Source organism: Egretta garzetta, unplaced genomic scaffold (genome assembly GCF_000687185.1).
Source record: "Egretta garzetta isolate BGI_Z169 unplaced genomic scaffold, ASM68718v1 scaffold775, whole genome shotgun sequence".
NCBI classification, from domain to species: Eukaryota; Metazoa; Chordata; class Aves; order Pelecaniformes; family Ardeidae; genus Egretta; species Egretta garzetta.
The window spans coordinates 601005-623673 of NW_009259754.1; the positions used below are offsets into that span (position 1 = coordinate 601005).

Below are 22669 nucleotides of genomic sequence, written 5' to 3' on the forward strand. Positions count from 1 at the left end.
TGGCAGGCGCTTCTGTCGCTGTGTTTTTTGCTTGCAAAGACATCGATAAAAATAGCCCTGGCCGCTGAGCAGATTTTATTTACAACGAGATGTAAAACATGTTTCTGGCAGTAGCACACAAGTGACAAAACCACACCAGGACAAAACCTACTTTTTTAGTATTTCTAACTGCTGCATTGGGGCACCCAAGTCCTTCAGCCATTCTACACAACCCTAGCAAAGCGGTGGTTATTCCATCAATGGCTTTAGGTCATGTTGTAAAAATAAGAGGCTTAATATACAGTCTTTAAGGAGAGGTGTCTCTCACAGCTGGTTGTTTTGGGTAGTTAAGCCTCTGCAATGAGGATTACAGTAAAAGTCAAGGTGTTCTTGTCTGTATGAGGGGTTCTCTCTGTACAGCAAGTTACCCGAGAGAGGAACCCTGCAGCAAACCACACTGCTCCTAATTTTCTTCAGAGAACACAGGCAAAACAAAGCTGACAAACAGATTTTGCAGATCCCAGTACCAGCACGCTACACATTGAACCTCGAGACAAATAAACTGGCACAGCTCTTTACGGTTGTAAAATGGAATTTCTGTAGGCCATTCCTGATCTAAGCATAAATAAGATGCAAGAAAACATCAGCTGGAGAAAACCAGTTGAATGTCAATGGGTTTTATATATGTGGTTTCTACAGCACTACGACAACACTGAGACTATTACCATTCTAAGGTTCTGGAATAGCATGATCTTTTTAGTCTAGATGATAGCCTTTATACCAGCTTATGAAAACAAAGGTTATGACATGAGTCTTTCTAAAGAATCAGATGAGAATAGCCTAGAAAAAAGGAGTAAGAGCAAGTTCTTAAATTCTGCAGTCTTTAAAAGAATCCTTCCTTCCCTCCCTTTCCCCCCTCAAAATACCTCATCCTTTGCTGGCAATGCCTTAGATTTCACCCAAAAGCCCTTTGCCAGCAATGCAGAACAGTTCTCAGCCCTACGAAAGGCAACTTCATAATCAGTGAGCTTCTTGCAGTCTTTGTGAAACTTGGGAGCATTGGCAGTGTCCACTTTTTATTCCCATGACAATGTCAAATACTTGACCAGTTCTGCACGTTCTGTTCCCAAAGCACACGAAATACAAGTTGATAAGCAGCAGTTTTCTTGATTCCCCCCTTTTCACGTCTTACCTCTCACATTTTAATTTGTGCTGTGCCAGAGTCTCTTGCATTTCAACATACATGTGTATACGCACACACTCCTTGCAGACTTGTAAAACTGTAGGGATATTTTGATGTTTTCTTTCTTCTAGTCAAGGAAATTAGCAAACAATTATCATAACTTTCTTACTACCAAAGTTACAGTATCATTATACTAGAATTGCATCTTACTGTTAAAAGTGTTTTTTATTTTAAAAAGCAGTATCAAGCTAATATGCAAATGAGACTGCCATCCAGACAAATCTGAAGCTGGGTTTGCCAGTAAGTTTTCTTGTTAAAAAACACAAGAACAGTGTGAATATGGACATGCTACTTACTTCTCTAGTTAAAAAAAAATAAAAAAATCAGAAATAAGGAAGCAAATACTATTTTTTTCTAATCTTCTGAAAGAACTCTGTTCTGAATAAAGTCAAGATAACAGCCCTATAACTGGATGAGGAAAAAAGTATTCTTAAAGCAGAATTCAGAGTTTATGAAACTGAAGCCTCCTGCTGAGGAGACTAAAAATGAACGGATTTGGCAACCTTTTAAAAAAAAAAAAAAAGTTTTATTTGCCTCCACAAGTGCATGGGGGGCAATCCATGTTGCTTCTTTAGGAGCTGAAATGTGAATTAAGTTATCTTTCCCTCTGCAGCACAAGAGGCTGACTACATCCCAACATTCCATTTCTGCTCCCCAAAAGGCTTCTTTCAAGGCTTTAACTTGGTTTTGAGTTTACAGGTTGAATAGTTTCCCTAGTATAAAGGCATACAAACCACTCACATACAAAAACCTCCAAGTCCTTTATTAATGTTTTCAGAATGTATGTGGTACATACAATTAACATTACACCAGCTACAGGAAGTCCTCTGTTGCAAGAGGTACTTCAAAACAAGGATCCCAGAGCACCAACAGAGACACACACGCACACACAGACACTACAAAATCACTTTGATATGATTTCCCCCCCCACACTTCCCCCCCCAGATCTCCTAGTGCAGTGGCACTGGTTTAAGAAGGCTACTTCAGACACTGGAAGGTCAGAAGAACAAGAACTGAGTGGGGTAACTGAAAGCAGTGTCATATTCAATGCTTTGAAGTGTGGCTGCTCTCTGGGTCGATATCTGCATGTCAGCCTCCTGGTGTCCCCTGCAGAACCTTCTCCTATGCCACAGGTGTATGCACACCTTGCGTACATTTACCCCTAAGCTGCAGAACAGGAGGAGAGCACTGTCCACCACACGTTGCATCACTAGTTCCAATTAGTAGGCACTGACACATCAGGAGGGTTAAACAAATGGGACCGGAAAGACTTCAAAAAGGGATGAGCCTGAGAGAAATCTTTGTTCATTATGACAAATCAGTGACAATCCCTTCAGGTCACCAGGCTTCATGTGTCCATCTGTTGCCATCTGTTCCCTAAACTCATCCTTTTTATTCAGATGCTCTGCTTAAAAATAAACCCAAACTACAAAAAGGTTCAACTCCATTCTGTACACGTTCTCCATTTCCAGAGTCATTATTCTGGCTTTACACCTTCTCCTTTCGCTTTAATTTGGATACTTTCTTGACAGTTCCATTCTTGTTTAGAAGCTTCAAAACACGATCCTTGTGATCCAAGACCTTTAGCATGGAGTCTCGAGCCTCGTTGATTTGATCCATCACAAGTTTACACCTCTGCATATTCCCCTGAAATGAAACACTGTCATCATTAACAGCAGACCGTCTATTCCAAGTGACCGCTGTACCTTTACGTAATGCCACTTGTAACTGACAACACTGGAAACACAGGCAGCATTACCTATGCGATTTTAAGCCAGCTTTAGCTCTTACTAACTGCAGCAGGATGTTTTGGAACTAAGGGTAAAGCAGTTCTGCTGGGTTGAGAGGGAACGGGAACCTACCTGTATCAGTTCGTTGATTCGATGCAAGTCATCGTCGGTCGCTGCCTTTTTCTTAGGAATGAGTCCCTCCTGCAGGGCTGTCAGTCTCTCATACACATCATGCTCCAGGTTTGTCTAAAAGACATTAGCGCTTCATGAGAAGGTTCACCACTAGGCCAGAAAACATTCGCCCGCATTAAGAAAGCTACACAGAGATGATGATAATCCGTTCCCCTCTCAGCTGCTCGTGTTAGTAATTCATAAGATGGAGCCTCTGACGTAGAGTGTGGCACTATCTTACTAATGTCCTATTTACAGGATTGCTCCACTTCTGAACAAACATGGATCCTAACCAGAACTGTTTCCCCTATTTCTCACAATACTATTCCAGGAATGCAGAGGTTTTGGGGAGTTTGGTGCTAGAATGCAGAGCACCTACCTCACCCCCAACCTGAAACAGAAGCATCCAGGAATGTGGATCAGTGCTGCCTCCTCAGATCAGCCGCACCATCCCAAACAGACGCTTCTTCAGACCTGTGCATCAGCAGGAGGGAGTTGCCAATTTTGATCATCTGTACAAAATACATCAGCTCTTATGTCTGGATCAAAACCAACACTCTAAGTTTCCAAGCCACTTATGCCACATTCCTGAGAAAGGGGAAAGCACGTCCCACTCCCTTTGGGCGCTACACACCAGCTCCTTTAAGGTATCCCAATGTCAGATGACCATATACTGAGTTTGTAAAAACATCCTCCTGTCTTATGCAACTCCATGTTCCCCCGTGTCGTAGGAAGCTGGCAAGCCCTATTCACCTACCAGCTGTAGTAGCTGTGCCGCACAGAGATGGACCTTCCACCCTTGTGCACGACAGGATACGCCCTTCTGACTGGCAATCTCCTGCAGCATAGCCTTCTTCTCTTCTGTCACCGGGAAATACAAAAACATGTTATTCAAACTCCAGGAGTTCGCCGGGCCTCTCTTCTTAAACATTAACCCAACTCTGGCTCTCCGTACCTTTTAATAGTTGAGACTGAGTGTCAATTTAATTTGGATAGGGAAATAGGTATCCATCAGCCATGAATCTGACCGCTGCTCTCACTTATGAACAGGTTATCTGTATATTCAAATGATATCCTGTTCCCCTCTTCCCCCCATTTAAAAAAAGGTAGTGTTCAGTGTTTCAACACCCTGCCTGAAAAAGGGTCCATCCTTTACCACCGAAATATGTGTACTACTCCCTCCTTGATGTATTTACACAGTTGTGAAAACCCAGCCTGCTTATAAAATGCTAAGGTGTTAGCTAAAAAGCAGTATCTGGTCTCTTATTTTCCTTGTATTAGAAAAAAATCTTTTTTAGAAGCCCATTTGTTAGTTGATGAGTTATGATAAATCTAGAATGCTTTTGATTAAATGGGCAAGTTTGTTAGGTAGTAAGGAAGTCGGAAAACTTGAAGTGTAGCATATCACCATAGCATGTCCCTTGTTTAAGGATTACTTTCTTTAGTAAGATTCCGTCACTGTACATAAATACATTTCTCAATAACCATACCATTTTTTTTCTTTTACAAAATTATAGCTAATTCTATATAGTGTCCTTCCCTTCCTTCCTCCTTTATCTTGAGAGAGGGAGAGATTGAGGCAACATCCAGCTAGTGAGAGTCATTAGCCCATGTGATCAAACCCTGTTTTCCAAATTGCAATCAAAACCTTTTTGTGGGATTGCTTATCAACACCAGCTAGCTAAGAATGCTCCCAAGACACTGTTACCAGTTCATCCTGGACGAACGACTGTCAAACCACAAGCAGCAGACTGACCTTTTACCCGGACATCACTGTATCTCTGAAAGTGGTGGTAAGCGGCTTTCCAAGGATTGCGGTAATGCCGGAGCAACGTGATAGGCGGCCTTGGACGCACAGGGACATATCTTACACCTTCTTCATCTAGAAAAAGAGATCCAGGGAAAAGCGTATTATCGTTATCTTTAAGTAGGTGAAAGTAGGAGATCAGCATGACGCAGTAACTCCAGCAAAGATCGGTAAGCACTACCTCATACAAAATGATGCTTTATATATCAAGAAAGGTCATTTCCCCTGAACACCACCATACAGGAAGTGCTGAGAAACTGGTACTTGGACTCTGTATTATTTATATTTTCAAAGTGGGAGAAGGACGGAGCACCTTCTCCAAGAAAAAAAGGAAGCAAAGATAAAGACATCTGAATAGGAAAAAAAAAAGACACTAGAGACAACGTTACCTATATACTCCTTTGGAGGAGACTTGCGTTTCTCTGCTTTCACCAGCAAACTTTTGGCAGTGGATTTCTCATCGTCAGTGCTGTTTGTTTCCATCATGTCCCCTTCCTCTGTGGAGATGACATGCTGCTGCTTACGGGGTTTCTTCCTTGGGGAGGCACCAGGTGGCAAATCACTTGGAGGCATTGAAAGGTTGTTGGTCAGCAACGCCAAAGACGGAGACACAGTACTCGTAGTCAAAGGAGGGACTGCTGAGAGGAAGGAAAGAGGAAGAAAACCCGCACCATCAGCAGCATAAAGGTAACACACTAGCGCTGTTTGAACACTACCTCCAACAGTAGTTGCTCTTTCAGCACATTGTGAGGAGTGTGGACTCCACTGTATGTGCACTTCAACTCTGTGTGTGTAGAAGGCCAGATATTAAGCCAGCAGCAATTGCTACAACAAGTCTATACCCTAAGATCTTTAGCGTCTCATGTACAAGAGCGCAAAGAACGAGAGCAGAGACAGTTGTCCCTCAGTTCCTTCATATTCGACGCTTATGTTAGTTGAATGCTACAAAGAAGAATCCACACTAACACCTGTCTTACATTACCATATAAAAATACCGTATCTTTGTATGTGCGCCAGCACAGATCACAGTCAATAGCAAGCAAGTCCCTTTCCTCTTTGAAATGGAAGTAGAGAGTCACATGCAATCAATTCGGGACTGCAGTACTCCTTACAAGATTCTACCTGTACTGCCAAGTCAACAGCACCGTGTTGGTAGCTTACTGCACCAGTCAACACACTGAAGTTGGGCAGTAGAGCGGCGGGCAGCTTGAGGGAACACTCGTCAATATTCGGAGGGAAAAGCTCTGTCAGCCATGACTAAGACTGCAACAAAAAGTTTCTGGAATGGGATTTCTTGACAATTTGGCATACCCACAACTGCCAGTAGATGACGAAAGAACCCTGAAGAGAGCCTAACGCTATCTGCCCGTGCTCCAGAAACATCTGTAGCAAGCAGCTTCTTCCATCACAGAACAACATGGAGCTTTAAGGAAAGCGATGAAACCAACAACTAAACCAGAACTCTGATACCACATAACCCATGAACGTGGGATACATTCGTATAATTTTGCCAGTGTATAGTGCCTGACCCGAGACCCATAAGGATCTGAATTTTACTGATCATACTGTCTGATAGCAACTATGGCCAAGCTGGATAAATAAGGCAATATAATGAATATTTTAAAAAGTTCTAGACAAAAATGTATATGAATCACAGGAGGACCCTGAAGTCCTACTCTGATCACTAATTCTTCACGTAAAACAAAGGCCCTTGGACCTTTCAACAAAACAGTAGGATTTGTGAGAAAAACAAAATTAGCCGTACTGATTCATAATACATTGGTACTGCTGCTGAGCGCGTGCCTTTTAAACAAGGAATTCACACAGACTCTTTGGAGTTGGACCATTTGAACATAAACAAAGCAGTCACAATAACAAGCTATTTCATGGGAGATTAGGGAGAAGGCAAAGAAGAACTTTGTGAGTAACATGGGAACCCTTTGACTGGTATTCTGTGCTACCATGAAAGAGAAGCAATTTCATTTTTAGGATGGAGGTCTTGAAATCCTCCTAATCTTTCCACTGTCTCAACAACAGAACAACCTGATGATTAGCAATCACGTACCAGATACTGGTCGCATTATGTCCATAGGCTCCACTTCCTCTTTGATTTTTATCTCTGGTACTGCAGGACCCAGCACTGCTGACAGGGCACCACTCATGGTTGATGGAGGAGCAGGAGCTGCCACAATTGTGGTAGAAGTTGGTGGAGCGGCTGGGACAGCTCCTGGAATGGTGGACAGAGCTGCTGCAGGCTGTGAAGTGGGACTGGCTGCTGCAATGATTGTTGGAATGGCAGAGGGGGGCTGCTGGGAGGTGGGAGGGACCGCAATGGTGGGCTGCTCGCCGCCTTGATTAGACACTGCCTCCATAGACACAGTGACTGGAGTGGCCATGGACACATGAATTTCAGGTTTTGGCTTGGCACTGTAACACACACAAAAAAAAAAAAACCAAACCAAACTGAAGTTAACTGCATCTCAGTCATGACCACCTAGTGTAAAGTGAATGAGCCAAGCTGGATTCAGACCATCCAGTTTTTCCTGCACCTGCAAGTAACATGTTTTACAGGAGAAAGTGTCATCTCAATTATGTTTCCTCCTCCGCTCCCTTTCTAATCCTTTGTATTTACAATAGATGCTATTTTCTTCCACTCACTGTAACAAGCAAATCTCATGACTAATTCCAGGTAGCTTCAAAATGCTTGTAAAAGAATCAAGACAGTTTCACAATGCAGACAAGAAGAACTTTTACCCAAAGCTGTGCTGGCCCGATCCTCTGTTAGTAAGAGCTCCTGCTGTGGCTTATAGTTATAAAAAAATAAGTGGTAAAGGCAGTGAATGCAACTGAAGCAGGTTAGAAGCTCCATTTGCCTTTTTTCAGCATTAATTTCTAAGTACTACAGAAAAAGTTTTGAGGTCTAGCCTTTACAACAGCAGAGGGCTTTTTGTTTGTTTCTGTGAAAGCTCATAACCAGATTTTGTAAAAGGCTACTGCCTCAGCTTCACAACAGCAGAACTGGTCAAGTCTGTTCAAACTTGTTGCAGTGACAAATTCAAAATAGACTGTTTCCTGAAAGAAAGGAAAATGCTCCAATAGCCAAAGAACAGAAATCCAACAAATACAATGAAATTATCATGATGCAGTTGGTTGATTCCTAAAGTCTTACCCAGCAGGCCTTGGTGATCCAGATGTGCTTCGCATAGTACTCTCAACACGTGTGCTAGCTACTTCAGGTGGCTGAGGTGGAATTAAGCTTTTCCGGACTGCCAGCCTGTAAGAGATGGATAGGTCTAAGACTCCCACCTCCCTGACACAAAGACAAATACCACTAAGAGCAGAGGAATCAACCCTCTCTTGCCCAGTCCAGGACAGGAGTAACAGCTGTATCATTGCACTCTGTCTTCAGTATAATGGATTTGCTACAGAGGAGTCTCATTTTACTTCTAAAATTGGATGTTACATTTTATTTTCTTTAAAGATAAAAGACTAGTTGCTCTGGAATAGTCTCACCCCCATTTAGGTATTCTCCAAGAATGCCAACTTTACTTTCATCCTGCCAGTCAGAGCATCTTACAGAGACTGCCAGGCTTCAACAGTGGACAAAGGGAGGTCTGGCCAGGCCACTGTCCTCCCCACTGCTATTTCAAGACTGAGCAAATCATCTGGAACTAACCAGTGCTCAGACAGGCATCTGCTTTGTTTAGTTGGACTAGACCATGTCAAAGCCTGACTCCAAGACCTCAAGCCCTGAATGTGGATGTTAGGCAGCACAGGGCTGAATACAGAAAAGTGTTTTAGGTGCTCTTCGGCCTCCTGTGGGGCTGGAAGTCAAATTGTTGTCCAAAATAATCAACCTCTCAAATGGAGACAATCTTTAGTGATCTACCTCTGCTGCTTTAATTTCTGTTTGTACTTTACAGCCTGCAGCTTCTCACCCAAATAAATTAAAAAAAAAAAAAAAAAAAAAAAAAAAAAGGCAGTTTAGTCTCATAGGACACATCAGTTCCAAATGTTGTTAGTCAGGAGGAAATGCATTGTTGATTCTAAAGCTGTCTCCTGCCTTTTATTCAGGCATTTAAAGTCAGACAGACAACATAAAATATTTTAAGAGTTTAAGTTACTCCCTCCCTTTTTCCTAATCAGATTTCACAGCAGGGTACTAATCCCATCCTTTCTACTCATCCACATATTCTTCCAAGAAAAGCACTGGAGACAAAGCACAGAATTCTAATTTTAGTAGATTATGAACTCTTTGTTTGTATTACACTAAGCAAGAAAGCCTCAAATCCACTTTCACTCCAAAGGTCACTTTCAAGAGCTAGGAGACAAACTGTCCTTCATCTCATTTTATTACTGACAGTAAGAGAAAACTATATCCTACACTGGGGGAGAAAAAGAAGTGCGTTTCACAGATCAGCAGGTTACTCGCAACCACTGCTGACTGAATAATCTGCTAGAACTTTTCTTATCTCCACTGAAATGATTCCATCTAGCCAGGCAAGATTGCACAGCAGTGTCATTCACATGTCATCTTCAATCCTACTCACCCATCTGTGGTTGGCTTCTTCCGGAGGATGCTTGGACGTGGGGAAGAGCCCTGGGCTGGTGCGCTGGCACTGGCACTCTGGCTATGGGTTTGCACAACTGTAGTTGCTGCAGAAGCAGTGTTGAATGTGTTGCTAATAGGATTGGCTACAATGGTGGCTCCATCTGCCAAAACTACTGCTGGGAAGGACGGACATTGACAGAGCAGAGAGAACAACAGGTACAGAGAAGGAAAAGCAGCAGTTACTTCAGGAAGTTTGATGACAAAGCAGGTGCTGGCAGAGTACATGTTGTCCGTGCTCCCTTGTCTCCTTCAATCTTTAACTGCAGTGCTTTTAGACTATTTTGTAAGCAATACCATTGCTACCAGCAATCTGATCACTGAACCTTCTGCAGGGAAGGTGGAAACTACCTCCTGCCTAACAACTGCTGCTGGAAGGGGGCTGGGGGGGAAATCTTTTGCAGAAAAAATGGAAAACGCAGAAATTGCCAGGGAGATCACTAACACAACCACATCAACAGAGTAACACTCCTGGTAGAGTCTACATGGCAATACATGCCACTTGTAAGTAAGCACCACCAGCTCTGTTTATGTTCTGACCTTCTGCCAAAGCCTGTTTGGCCAACTAACTGGTGGAGAGCATTTAGACAGTCAGGAAGTCACCATGCAATATGCCTGCCAGCTTTGCAACAGCATGTTCTCTTGGTTGTCATATCCGTTTTCTCCAGTAAGTTATTGGTCTTTCATCAGACCAATCACTTTCAATGAATCATAGAATCGTTTAGGTTGGAAAAGACCTTTAAGATCATCAAGTCCAATCTTTCCCCTAATCCTGCCACCCCACCACTAAACCATGTCCCTAAGCACCTCATCTACCCATCTTTTAAATACCTCCAGGGATGGGGACTCAACCACTTCCCTGGGCAGCCCATTCCAGTGCCTGACAACCCTTTCTGTGAAGAGATTTTTCCTAATGTCTAAACTAAAAGAAGATGAAAGAAAGATGAAGAGATGAAAGATGGTTTCTCTCACAGTCCAAGATCAGGTTACCAACTGCTGAAGGCACTGGGCCGTATTTTAATTGCTACTGTTATCTAATGCATAGCTGGAACAGTTCAGAGAACATAATTAATTTGTAAATGACTTTTCGCAGAAGGCCTTACTGAAGAGAATTGTTTAAGCTCAGGCACTAATGGCCTTTTCCACTGAAGTAACCCATTCAAGGCTACCCACACACTCCACCCAGTATGCTTAAAAAAAAAAAAAAAGTAAAAAAAATTTGCTGGGAGAATATATGCGTATGAGTGTATTTAGTGTCCACTACTGAACCAGAAAGACTACAAGATCATTAATTAGAGTAAAAAAAAAAAAAAAAAATAAAAAAGAAGCCAAATTTGCAGGGCAGTTCAGTTGCTCTGACTAGACCCAAAGCATGGACTTTCCCAGTTGCTCTTACCTGAAGTCTTGGTGTCAGCTTGTGGCTGCTGAGCACCCATTGGTGCAGGCTGCAGTCCCTGCGTGCCGATTGGTGCAGCGGGGTGGAGTCCTTGCGTCCCGATTGGTGCTGGCTGAATGCCCTGGGCACTGATTGGTGCTGGCTGGATCCCCTGCGCACTGATTGGTGCCGGCTGGATGCCCTGGATGTGACGGGCATGAGACGCGTCTACAGTCATCAGCTGCATGGGGTTGAGGTGGACAGTGGAGGCCACACCAACACCAGTCTGAGCTGTGATGGCCGAGTTGGGCGCCTGGGCTGAAACTGGGAGCAGCAACACAGACATCTCATCACACCTACCCAGTGGATCGCCTCAGTTTCCCCTAGCACCCATCACTCAAATATTCACTTTCAAAGACTGTCTTGCTTTGAAAAACTAATTTGCCAGCCTGCTTGTTGCAGTAGTAAATTCGAGAGTGGAGAGACCAGGTTGTCTGCCAGAAGAATGAAACGTGACTGTTTATTTCCATTCCAATTTCTTTTTCAAATTGCAATAAGAGAGAAAGGATCAAGTTTAAGTCCACTTTTGGTTGGACTCAAATTATATTTCTGTACCCAGCTTTCAGTCTCAAAAAGCTGTGCACTATTTTTTGCTCGGTATCTTATTTTACAATGCTTCTAAGCATAAATACTTCGCATTTTCTCTGCTTAAAAAAAACAAAACAAAAAGCCACCAAACCCAGAAGCCTAAGCCATTTCTTTTCAAAAGACAGTCTTTCAACAGAGCTTATCATTGCATCAATTGAAAAAAACCAAACCTTTGTACAAAAGCAGAGACAAGTGCGAGTACCTTAAAACAGGGTTTACTTCCTCACCCCCTTTCCCCAGCCATATAGTCATAAAAAAAAAATTTCCTTAGTGCGAGTGGACAAACTGTTCTGAAGTTGAGCACAGTCTTGTCTGACTCGGAACAGGGCTGGCAGTTATAGACTGAATCCCACAGCTAAAATGAACACAAAGTCTTTTTGTGGCAGAGCGATGTTCCCAATGAAGCACCTGTTCTACAAAGTTCATTTATTTCAGTTACAGCTCTGAGCAACGATTCCATCTTTTCAGATCTACTTATATGGCGCATTACACTTCTCCCAGGCAGCATTTAAGAATACCGTCAGACTACCTGCAGTTCCTGGATCTGCAGGTTTTCAGTCTTTACAGAACAGTACCGCTATTTCTGCAGCCATACACAGAATGCAAGCAGGAACTTGCCAACAATGGACTTGCTTGCTGACAATGGAGAGCCCTGTCATCACAGAACAAGCTGTTTTTCTCATTGTCACAGGATTTCGATCAAGTTCTTGTGCTGACAAGACACTCTAAAACCAGCTGTCAAACCCCTGAAATCCGGCACCAGGTCCCCGAAAACGGCTTCTGTATGAAGTATGGTGCATTAATTCTCTTACTGGAACACCTTCTGCAACAAACGTGTTTTGCATAACTTCCTATCAAACAAAATCCTTTTAGGAGACTGTATGAACACAACTGGCATTTGGAAAGCCAAATGCAACATTCTTCCTCAAAATTATGCATTAACACTCCTTGTCTCAGCAATCTTTTTAGAAGTCTCCTCTGCGCTTTTACCTACTCCCTCAACTGGCTGTACCCCTCCTGATACCCTGAACTGTCTGCTTTGAGTTGTCACCAGTTACTGGGATACCTTCAGCCAACACTTCAAGTCAATTTAGCAGCAAAATGTCCCTGTCAATGAGCTCCTGCATCTGCTTTTTTAAAAATTAGCATTAGCCTACCATCACCCCAGTATGCTACCAGAACTCCTGATAGTCTGCAGTCATGTTCCATCAGGGACTCTGTAACCACTCCTCAACCACAGCTGCCAACACCAAGTACCACCACTCACCTGCACATTCTCCTTTCAAACCTTCAGCCACAGTGCAGGAAGGTATGAAGGCAGCTCACCTATCCCTTTTGCAAGTCATTTAATTATCCTGAGGCCCACCTAAAATCCTGACATGACATAGCCAGGACTTGCAAGTTTTTCACTGGAATTCCAATGACAGAAAGGACAGACCCCAGCAGCTTGATTCTCTGGGCATACTTTCACATTCAGCATATGGGCTTTGCCACCTCCAAGTCCTTCCAAATTCCCTCTATACTGCTCAAGGGTAACATGCTACCAGCAGACACAGGTGTTCCATGAAAATCCATATCACGTGTATTCCCAGGGTTTCGATTATAGAGATTATCACAGTATAGAGAAAACAGTCCTAAACCACTCTGTTTTACCTAAAAGTGCTCCAAATTTTGTCACAGAATGACATAAATTTGGGTTGACTATGTGGGCTCACATTACATGATTTTTTGACTGTGCAAATTACTGCAACAGTTCAAACATTAATTGCACTATTCTTTTAAATGGAACACTAATGCAAAAGTGTGCAATGCCGCTTATTTTTTCCATTTTTGGATCAGGTTTCTCTCTCAAACTGTACACTCATGTGGAAAGATATTAAAATGGGCTTGTCAGGCCACCAGGGAATGAAGATGTGTCAAAGAGCTGGTTTGCTTTGGAGGAGTTGAACTGTTTTGATTTGTACAATCAAAAACTTTTACTTACAGAGATACAAACCCTTTAGTATCAAACATTCAAGTCCTGAGAAAACTGCTATCAGCTGTGTTTAGTACCCCTGACATAGTTCAGTACCCTTTGCCCATGACTTTTTGTGACAGATTGTCAGAATCAAGCATACAAGCCTCTTAGCTTCTCCCATCACTACATCTCATACATAAGCTAACAACTGAACACCCCAAAGCTTGTCTTACCTGGATATTGGCGAATGGTGGACACCGAGCTGGTGATGGGGGTATAGGTGTGTGCAGTCAAGGGATAGGCAGAGGGGGGGTACGTTGGTAAGAAATACTGGAACTGGACAGGCACCGACTGCCTACAGGCATCAAAGAGAGGAAGTATTATACATGCCATTTGCCATTTCAGCAGTTCATCTTCAACCCCTGCTTTTGGGGCACTCCCCAAGTTTTGCAACACAACTGTCATAAGCAAGTATCTCAACTATCATGTTTAATTCAAAACTATGAAATCGCCCCCATCCCAGGCTTTTAAAAACACACTATTTCCAGCATATCAGAACCTCGAAAAGCAGCAAGGCACTCAAAACCTACTCACACACACTCTCATTCATAGAGCTGTTATTTCCTCACCTGTTGTCATTTCTGGTTTCCATTGCTACTGGGTTTGGAGATGCGCGGTGACTAGAGAGGGGTATGAGATTACTCCTCTCTGCCGTGTAATCAGACTGGATCCGGGGAGAAGTATGCGTGATTTGCTGAGGAACCACTTTAGCTGTATAAAGACAAACATGTAATCAGTTAACAGTCTAAGGAAGAGTTGGTAGACACTGCAAAGGCAAGATTAATTCTCCTGGCAGAAACACCAATACTAGCCCGGAACAACAGTAATAAAGCATTTTTCATCAATTTGTAACACTATAGAAGGACATTATAAATGCATATGTAAATTATACTTGCTAACATTAAGTTACTCCAGTGCTCAAATAATTTTTTTTTTCTCTCTTAGGATCAAGCCCAATCCTTTCTGCTGTCAAGAACTTATTTATCCAAGTTTTCAAAGCAGAACTTGACAGAGACCAAGGGGAAATGAGATCAAGGCAGACAAGTATACATAGATAGAGGCCACGAAAGAAAGAAAGAAAGTATCTACAAAAGCTTTACAGGAAACATTGACGTATCAAGATACAACTTCACTTCTTGGAAATCTATGGCAGGGAAAGAAATTACGAGATTTTTAAAGAAAAAAAAAAAACAGCAGGAAAACAGATGAGCAAAAGGAAACTTAGGCAATTCTGTAGGAAACATCTTGGGGAGATTCCACATCTAGGCAAGTAAATTTCCCACCTTTAGACCTTAGTGTTGTACCTCCAAATGAACACACTAAGCAAACTCAACTAGGCTGCACCTAATGCCTCAAGAAGCACAGGAAGGAACTCAGAAAACCAACTATGAAAGCCATATTCTATCACCAAGCAGTTACAACATCTGGTATATACAATGCAGGTTCTGAAATGCCAAAAGGCCCAAGTTCATCTAAAAATTCAATTGAGTAAGTTGATGAGCCATTTTATTACTTAATCTTACTAGATTTCTTCCACTAGAACATCTATTTCTTCCTGGTATTAAAAAAGCTATGCCACAGTAGACCTGTTAATTGGCTTCTCCCACTTGAACTGATTTTCTTCCCCTCCTTAATTTGCTAATATGCACAAACACTACTAGTGTAAACAGAAAACTGAAGCATCAGTTACACACTCTTCTTAAAACTGAAATCACTCACCAACTGGGATGTTTGAGGTCGTGACAGCTGTAGCATGGGAAGAATGGGAGGGCATTGTCATAGTGACAATGGTGCTTGTAGGCGCTTGAGTGTGAGACACAGAACCTAAAGAAGAAGAAAAAAAAAAATGCAAGATCTTTCTCCAGAGCCCTATTACACCAGTGTATCTATACCCAAATACAGAAGGCAAAATCCCCAACCCAGAAAACCTTCCTGAAGAACCCAGCAATTTTTCTCCTGAAGTCTGCTCATGCACTTCCAAATGCAGTCTTTACCATGAATAAAGAATCCCTCAGAAGTAATCCAGTCTCATCTTCAAGGAGGAAAACCGACAAAAACACCACCCCACAAGTCTCCCACAACAGCATTATGAATACTCACCAGCTGTGGTTGCTGAAGCAATCGTATTCGTTGCCAGAATAGGTGCCACTGTTGCTGCTGCCACTGGAGTACCAGTACTGAAAATAGTTTTCTACGAAAAGAAAAGAAAACCTTCAAGTTAAGGGACTAGTACATTTAGAATATTTACTTAGTGTGCAATCATGCTGCATTGACTGTGAAGAACATGAATTTTTAACCTAATACTAACTCTTTTCCCAAACTTAATCTTTGTGCTCAAGATGGAAACAAAAGAGATGTGTACAAGCGAGAGGTTTGGTTTTTTTTTTTTCCTTTTTCTTCTTGCAGTGTACCTGAGCCATGGTGTGGAGCTGTGGCTTCTGTGTTCCTATAGCTGGGTGAGACGGTAGTGTAATCCGAGTAGCTGTATCCCTCGGCTGTGCAGGCCGCTGAATACTAATAGCTGCGGAAGGTGGGTGCTGCTGGATAGATAGGGTGGGTCGACTGGAGAGAAAGAAAAGTAGTTATGAAGGTGACCATGTGGATGCTAAATATGAAAGATAAGATGCAGGGACCCACACCAGGCCTTGGTCTCTTTCTCTTTGAAAGCAGCACTGCTATCAAGTATATGGTCAAGTTTCTTATGCTGCTTTAACTACACTCTTCTGTCCCCATCTTCCCTAAGTACCCAACTAGGAGGGCAAACTTTTCAACAACACACATCAGTTAATAAGAAAGACTTTCTGTCAGGGATGCTTTTTGACATTTGTGTGTCATTTTTTCACTGAGTCTTCATAAAAAAGATGGACCGAATTAGCCAGAAGTTCCTACAACAGAACTGCTTTCCAGGAAGCAGGAGATCTCAACTGATTCATTAAGCTCTGTCTTTGTCAGAACACAGAGCATTTATAGTTCACTTTTATAGTATTTTTTATTCACAGAACTGAAAGCATTTGCACTGTGCAAGCATTCCTATTTATATATTACATCACCCTGCATCTAGAGGATTATCAGCTCTGAATGATTAACACATGTTTCCCCTTCCTGCTGCCTCTGTAAAGTCAGAGCACTGTAGATTTCAAAGCATCTTTACCTGAGGGTTGATTCCGTAGCATGTGCTGCTGTTGTAGTTATAACAGGGGACTGAGCTCTTGTGGCTGAGACAGTTGCCACCACAGCTGGAGGAATAGTGCTTGAAGTTGTCACGGGAGGACGAGACTATAAAAACGAGTCAACATGAGATACATTCAGAAAAGAAATTCTGCTGTTTAGATAATAACTAGGAATTACTTGGCTAAAACTGTGGTTTTTCTAAATCTTAAGTTTTGGCATTCTAAGACATTTCCAGTCTTTCCGACTTAACAAGACTGGATCCCTTGAAGGTCTTCAGGAGAAAAAAAGAAACAAACGGCCAGTTCCCTTCAGAGTGAAAAGAAACCCTCATCCAAGTACATACAGGAAGTCAAAGGTGATTGCATCAGGATCCTAACTGAAAGCACAAAGTGAAGATGTTTAACCCTTCATCCTAACATTGAACACTAGTGCTACTGTAGGGAGATTACATCTACAATCTTCTCCTTATACATGTACATAAGCCGAGATACAGAGGCATATTAAAATGAGATTTTTTTTTTTTTTTTAATTCTACGTCTATATTTCAGAATACATCAACACAAGCATATTGTGCCAGACCTTTCAGACTTCAAAACCAGAGTATATCTAAACTAGATCCTCTTCCCAGTTTCTAAGCACTTTGGAGACATTGAAAAACCCCAATTTCTGGCACCAAATCCATGAAGAAAATAAAACCACAGGACTAATACAACTATTTCACTACTTGCCATTAGAAACAGAACTGGAAGAGAGCTGACAGTAGCCTCAGCCCAGTAAATACACAATTACAAGTGCCAGGAAGAATTTGGAGCCAGTGGTCCGCATTGTGCAGAGCTGCCCGGCTGCTACCTGCCTGGATTGGCTGATGAATGATGTGCTGAACTGCTGGCTGAGCTGTGGCTGCGTTTGGCAACTGCGAAGCTGGTCTCAGGACTGTAGTTACTTTAGAACTGGACATCACTGCAGCGGCCGCTGCACCTGGGAAACAAACCAAGCGTGTTAAAATACCGTGCACCTGAACGGCTCCATTACAACTGCAGAGACAGACCCTGATGTTAGCTGATATGTATTTCACTTTGAATGTATTTCACACGCATGTCAGTTCAGGTGACACTGGTTTAGAAGTCAGGCTTGCAACAAATATACATAAAGCTCACGAAAGTATGTGGGGAAGGGCAGGTATTATTTTAAACAAATTGGCTCTATTGATACTTCTTACTGCCCTACAACAACCTTGTATTGAAAATCCAATCTTTTTCTATTCCAAGCTATGGAAGTCAGTAGAAATAATTCAAACAGTTTGATCACTGGGCTAATGTGTAAATGAGTCACCTGATATCAACAATAATTTCCCTGCACCTGATGAAGTTCTAAAGAAAAATACACGTGCAATAGAAGAAAACCAACCAACCAAAAAAAAAAAAACCCCAACCAACTTTTAAAGTGATAACAGCATAGGACTTTGGTTAATTTGCCTGTTGGCTGTCTCCTGATCAAAAGAAATTGCTGTCAAAGGCAAATAACCTTGAAATCATTTGATGGACTAGACTGCATAGCTTCTGGAGATGTCCCTAACTGAAATTATCACCTCAAAAGGTAATATTCAAGCTGAGAGAATAAAAGCAGGAATAAAAAAAAAAAAAAAAAAAAAAAAAAGCAAACATGTACTAAGTGACAATACAAAGTTTGTGGCAGCTGTCCCACAAGAATCAAGTGAACAAAACCACATTTTGCTTCAGCTACAAATAAAGCTGCACAGCCCTTCTACCTACTCCAGTAAAAGATTAGGTCTTTGCTCATGGCAATTTATTTTTCTTGAGTGACTAAATAACATCAAATATGAAAAGAAATAAAAATATAAATGGTACTTTGAATTCAGATCAGTTTAAAGTTGAACGGAAACCCAATCCGTAAGTTTTTGGAAAGTAAAAAAAAAAAAGCCAGAAATGAGACAGACTGTTGTATTGAGCAGACGGCTTCTTTTAAGGGGCTGATGTCCTGTTTTGTAAGCTGTAGCAACCAAAATCCGGGGAGACAAAAGCCTGTAGTTAGCACCAGCATTTAACTCAAGGGTCAATGCAAATGCACACAATACGCTATGTTACTGTGCGCAAAAATGCACAAATGATCCTGTGACATGTGAGTACAAGAATACACCTCACAACTGCTCAGGTGCCACTACCATAGGTGAACAAAGCTCGCTACCAAGAACGTACATGACACTTTGTAGGATGTGTCAGTCTATACCGGTGTATATTTTGTCTTGCAAGTGTTCTCTGTTTTAACAGCACAGAACTAGAATAAGAGACATGCTGGTATCTGCCAGCATTCTAAACACCATCCCTCAATCCTGCCCTAAATGGCTGAAGGCAACACAATGCACCTCCCCAGAGAGGCTGTGAACAGAAGGAAGGGAGAGCACAGCTAGATCTTTACCTCGTGGTAGGTGAGAAGCTCCGATGTGCAGCGGAGGCCCAGGAGCACTACTTCTGATGATAGACATCTGCACATTGGTAGCCATGATATGATGCAAGTTACTAGGATGCCCCTGCAGAGTTAAAGAAATAACAAAACCCCAAATAAACCATCAGCTGTGTTGACAAGAATTAATGGCCACATGTGCTCCTTTTGTCTGGGGTAGAGTTAATTTTCTTCATAGCAGCTAGCGTGGGGCTGTGTTTTGGATTTGTGCTGGAAACAGGGTTGATAACACAGGGATGGTTTTGTTACTGCTGAGCAGGGCTTACACAGAGCCAAGGCCATTTCTGCCACTCCCCCCACCCCACCAGCGAGCAGGCTGGGAGGGGACAAGAAGCTGGGAGGGGACACAGCTGGGATAGCTGACCCCAGGGATATCCCATACCATATGACATCATGCTCAACATATAAAGCTGGGGGAAGAAGAAAGAAGGAGGGGACATTTGGAGTGATGGCATTTGTCTTCCTAAGTCACCATTACACGTGATGAAGCCCTGCTTTCCTGGGGATGGCTGAGCACCCGCCTGCTGATGGGAAGGAGGGAATGAATTCCTTGTTTTGCTTTGCTTGCACATGCAGCTTTTGCTTTACCTACTGAACTGTCTTTATCTCAACCCACCAGTTTTCTCATTTTTACTCTTCTGATTCTCTCCTCTATCCCACCAGGGGAAACGTGAGCGAGTGGCTGCGTGGGGCTTAGCCGCCAGCTGGGGTTAAATCACAACACCATGCTAACAGTATTACTATATCCAAGTCCCAAAGACAGAAAAGAGGTTTCATAGAAATATTTGGTGTACAAAGGTTGCATGCTTTACAAGTTGAGTGGGGAAAGAGGCAAATGTTTCTACAGGATAAAATTACAGAACCTGCTGACATTTTCTGTGGAAGGTGTAAACATTTATCTATTCCACCAATCTATTTTTTTGGTTGGCACATGGGTGACAGTCAGTCAGCAGTCACCCACAGATCAACCAGAGAGATGGCCCTTCCACCATTACTGACTTTTAAATCATAGATTCATACTACCTCTCCAGTAAAGTCAAGAGAACAGCGGGAACCTGGAAAATGCTGCAACAAATAAATTCTGTTTTCTTATAATTCTGGACTTCCCAGGGATATTAATAAAGCTAAAAATCCACTGCGACTTCTGCGTGTCCTTGAGCAGCCTAACTCAAATCCAACCAAAGGCACTTTACATCAAACCCCTGAGACTTCAGAGGTTTAGTGATGAGTGTTCTGGCGAACTAGTTGCAAATCACAGGGACTGGCTCTGCAAAGTTAGAAGGGAAAAAAATTCTAAAACATTATCTACACCTCCTCCCTGCAAATTTTGCCACTAGTTGTTTAATAAGAATACACTGCAAAACCATGAACTGTTCACCAGTCTCTTCTGATCTGCTCACAGGAGAGCTAAAGAACACTGCAGTAATGAATCCCAGCAGTCTGTCTACACTAGAGATTCTCCAAGTGATAGGGAAACAGCAGGAGCTTTTAAGGAAAGACTCAGCTCCATAGCAGCTTTTGGATATGGCTCTGGTATTGCTATGTTACATCAGTTGGATGATTACAACAGATCAGCAGCTTTCTAAGGAGCTAGTAATAACTGAGTCTGAGGTTTAATGCTCCAAGCAAACTGATCCAACAACCAGTGGCCACTGAATGGGGAAGCCTGCTGTTTCTACATTCCCTCCTGCTGCAGGAGCCTTCCTCAGTTGTACCAATATTAGTATTGATCTGACCATGTAGTGAGCTGGAAAAGAAAAAACAAACAAACAAAAAACCCCCCCAAACCCCAGACCTGTTGCCCACTGATTGTTGCCACAGGAATTGTTGGAGCCTGTGGTATGTTGCTTTCCATGGTCACAGTGACTTGCCCAGGAACCTTTGTGGGAGCTGAGAGCGTAGAGGGTGGAGCAGGAGCAATGGGCCGGCTAGGCATGGTGGGCTTCAAGGGAGGCTACAAGAAATACAAAGACAGAAGTGCTGTCAACTCCAAATGGGAGCTCAATGTTGAAGCAGAAATAATTTTCGGGGAGTCAAAGCCTGGAGAGAAAGTCAGCTTTGTGCAAGAGAAAGGATATTGGTTATCTAGAGCTATTCCATTTTCACTTGGGACAAAGAAAAAGCATCTTTTGTACTGGAAACGTGCAGCTTCTAACGTACAGCATGAGTCACAAGTGGAATCTGTTAGGGCTATGGTATTCCACTACAGACACTGAGTGTTAACAGTTAATGTGATACTCTCATCCACTCCTGCAGGGAAAAGGGGAAGATTTCAGAAACTGATTGAAATCACTCTTAAGAGATAAACAAAAACCACCCCCCTCAGAAATAATTCCGTGATATTAGGAAGTCCTCAGTGTATCATATGGAACAGCTAAACCCAGGAGGCAGTGTGCAGTCAGTAAAAGCACGTAAGGAAAGCGTAAGAAACAAAAGCAGGGAAGTTTTCGGCGTAATTTACTTTTGCTCAACACTCGTAACTCATAATATAAATTCTATTTTTTTCCCCTATGAATTGTGAACCTCCTCATTACCTTCATAAGTCCATCTGAAAAGGAAAGTGGGACAGCTGGAGTCAAATGTGCTGGTGGTGCTGTCACTGTCACTGGGGCACCAGACTGGACTGGGTGGTGCTGCGTCAACATCTGAACCTGTGGATATGGCCGAACCACCACTGGTTCCTGCTTTTCTTCTCGGGGTTGTATAGAGCTGCCAGGGCCGATGTGCTCTCTAGGGGCACCTTCTGAGTCACGACTAGCTTCATCACTCACTAGTGAAAAAAAGAAAAAGGGAACTCTGAGCAAAAAGGCAAAAAGTTTAACAAAGTCGCATCGGTGACCCACCAGCTCAGAGATAGGATGCCAGAAACAGTCTCACTAAAAGAAATTCACTCTTACAATTAAGCATGTTCCAACGATGAAAACCCTAGGAACTCTGGCGCTGCTTCTGCTCGTTCCCCCTCAGAACTGATGGGCCTTGTAATGCTGGGCAACCTGGGGTCATCTCTGGGAAGTCCGTCTAAGCACCCCCTTCAAACAAAGACTGACTAATTTTTCCTTCAAGTGAACCGTACATAATTATCTATGCAACAGCCATGAAGTCCCACATCAAACAGGTAGTATAAAAAAAAGGCTTCATTTAATGTGTTATCTATCTTAATGTCAAGCTGAAAAACAAGCATAAACCCTGCTGAAGGTGAATCTGCTCCCCCTATCACCTCTGGTGACCGCGCCAGCGGAGCCGAGGGGCGCCGGCAGCCGGGCAAACGCGCTTAAAAGGAGCCACGGAAGAGCTCTGCCCTGACGTCGCTTTTCAGAGCCAGCAACTAAAGCGGTTTTCGCGTTGTTCTTCCCGTTCGTGACCGAGACCGCTTTCGGGACGGCTGCCACCCGCCCGCGGGGCCGTCCCGCTCCTCCCGCCCAGCGCCCGGTGCGATCC

The 22669-nt window shown here is 42.8% G+C and overlaps 1 protein-coding gene across 7 annotated transcripts; it reads right to left on the reverse strand.

Moving 5' to 3' along the window:
• Positions 1-2170: 2170 nt before the first annotated feature.
• Positions 2171-22231, reverse strand: SAP130 (Sin3A associated protein 130). Of its 7 annotated transcripts, none has more exons than XM_035894979.1 (20): positions 22129-22230; positions 21766-22001; positions 21027-21185; positions 19187-19298; positions 17604-17728; positions 16731-16855; positions 15991-16141; positions 15680-15770; positions 15299-15403; positions 14149-14290; positions 13753-13874; positions 10936-11238; positions 9481-9658; positions 8100-8204; positions 6996-7357; positions 5320-5565; positions 4880-5005; positions 3881-3984; positions 3085-3198; positions 2171-2869 (listed from the first exon to the last, which is right to left on the reverse strand). In XM_035894979.1, the coding sequence occupies exons 1-20, from the start codon at positions 22136-22138 to the stop codon at positions 2711-2713; spliced, it is 3075 nt and encodes a 1024-aa protein (XP_035750872.1). In that variant the 5' UTR covers positions 22139-22230; the 3' UTR covers positions 2171-2710. The 7 variants fall into 7 exon arrangements, with proteins under 7 accessions (XP_035750872.1, XP_035750875.1, XP_035750870.1 ...); XM_035894982.1 differs by having other exon boundaries at positions 9481-9655; positions 22129-22229; XM_035894977.1 differs by having other exon boundaries at positions 5320-5568; positions 22129-22229.
• Between the last annotated feature and the right edge of the window lie 438 nt (positions 22232-22669).

Excerpts from the sequence above, each read along its gene's own strand:
- SAP130 (XM_035894977.1), bottom strand. Across the intron at positions 9,659-10,935 it reads AGCTGACACCAAGACTTCAG|CAGTAGTTTTGGCAGATGGA; the intron begins GTAAGAGCAACT and ends CGTCCTTCCCAG. Across the intron at positions 7,358-8,099 it reads GGATCACCAAGGCCTGCTGG|TGCCAAGCCAAAACCTGAAA; the intron begins GTAAGACTTTAG and ends TGTGTGTTACAG.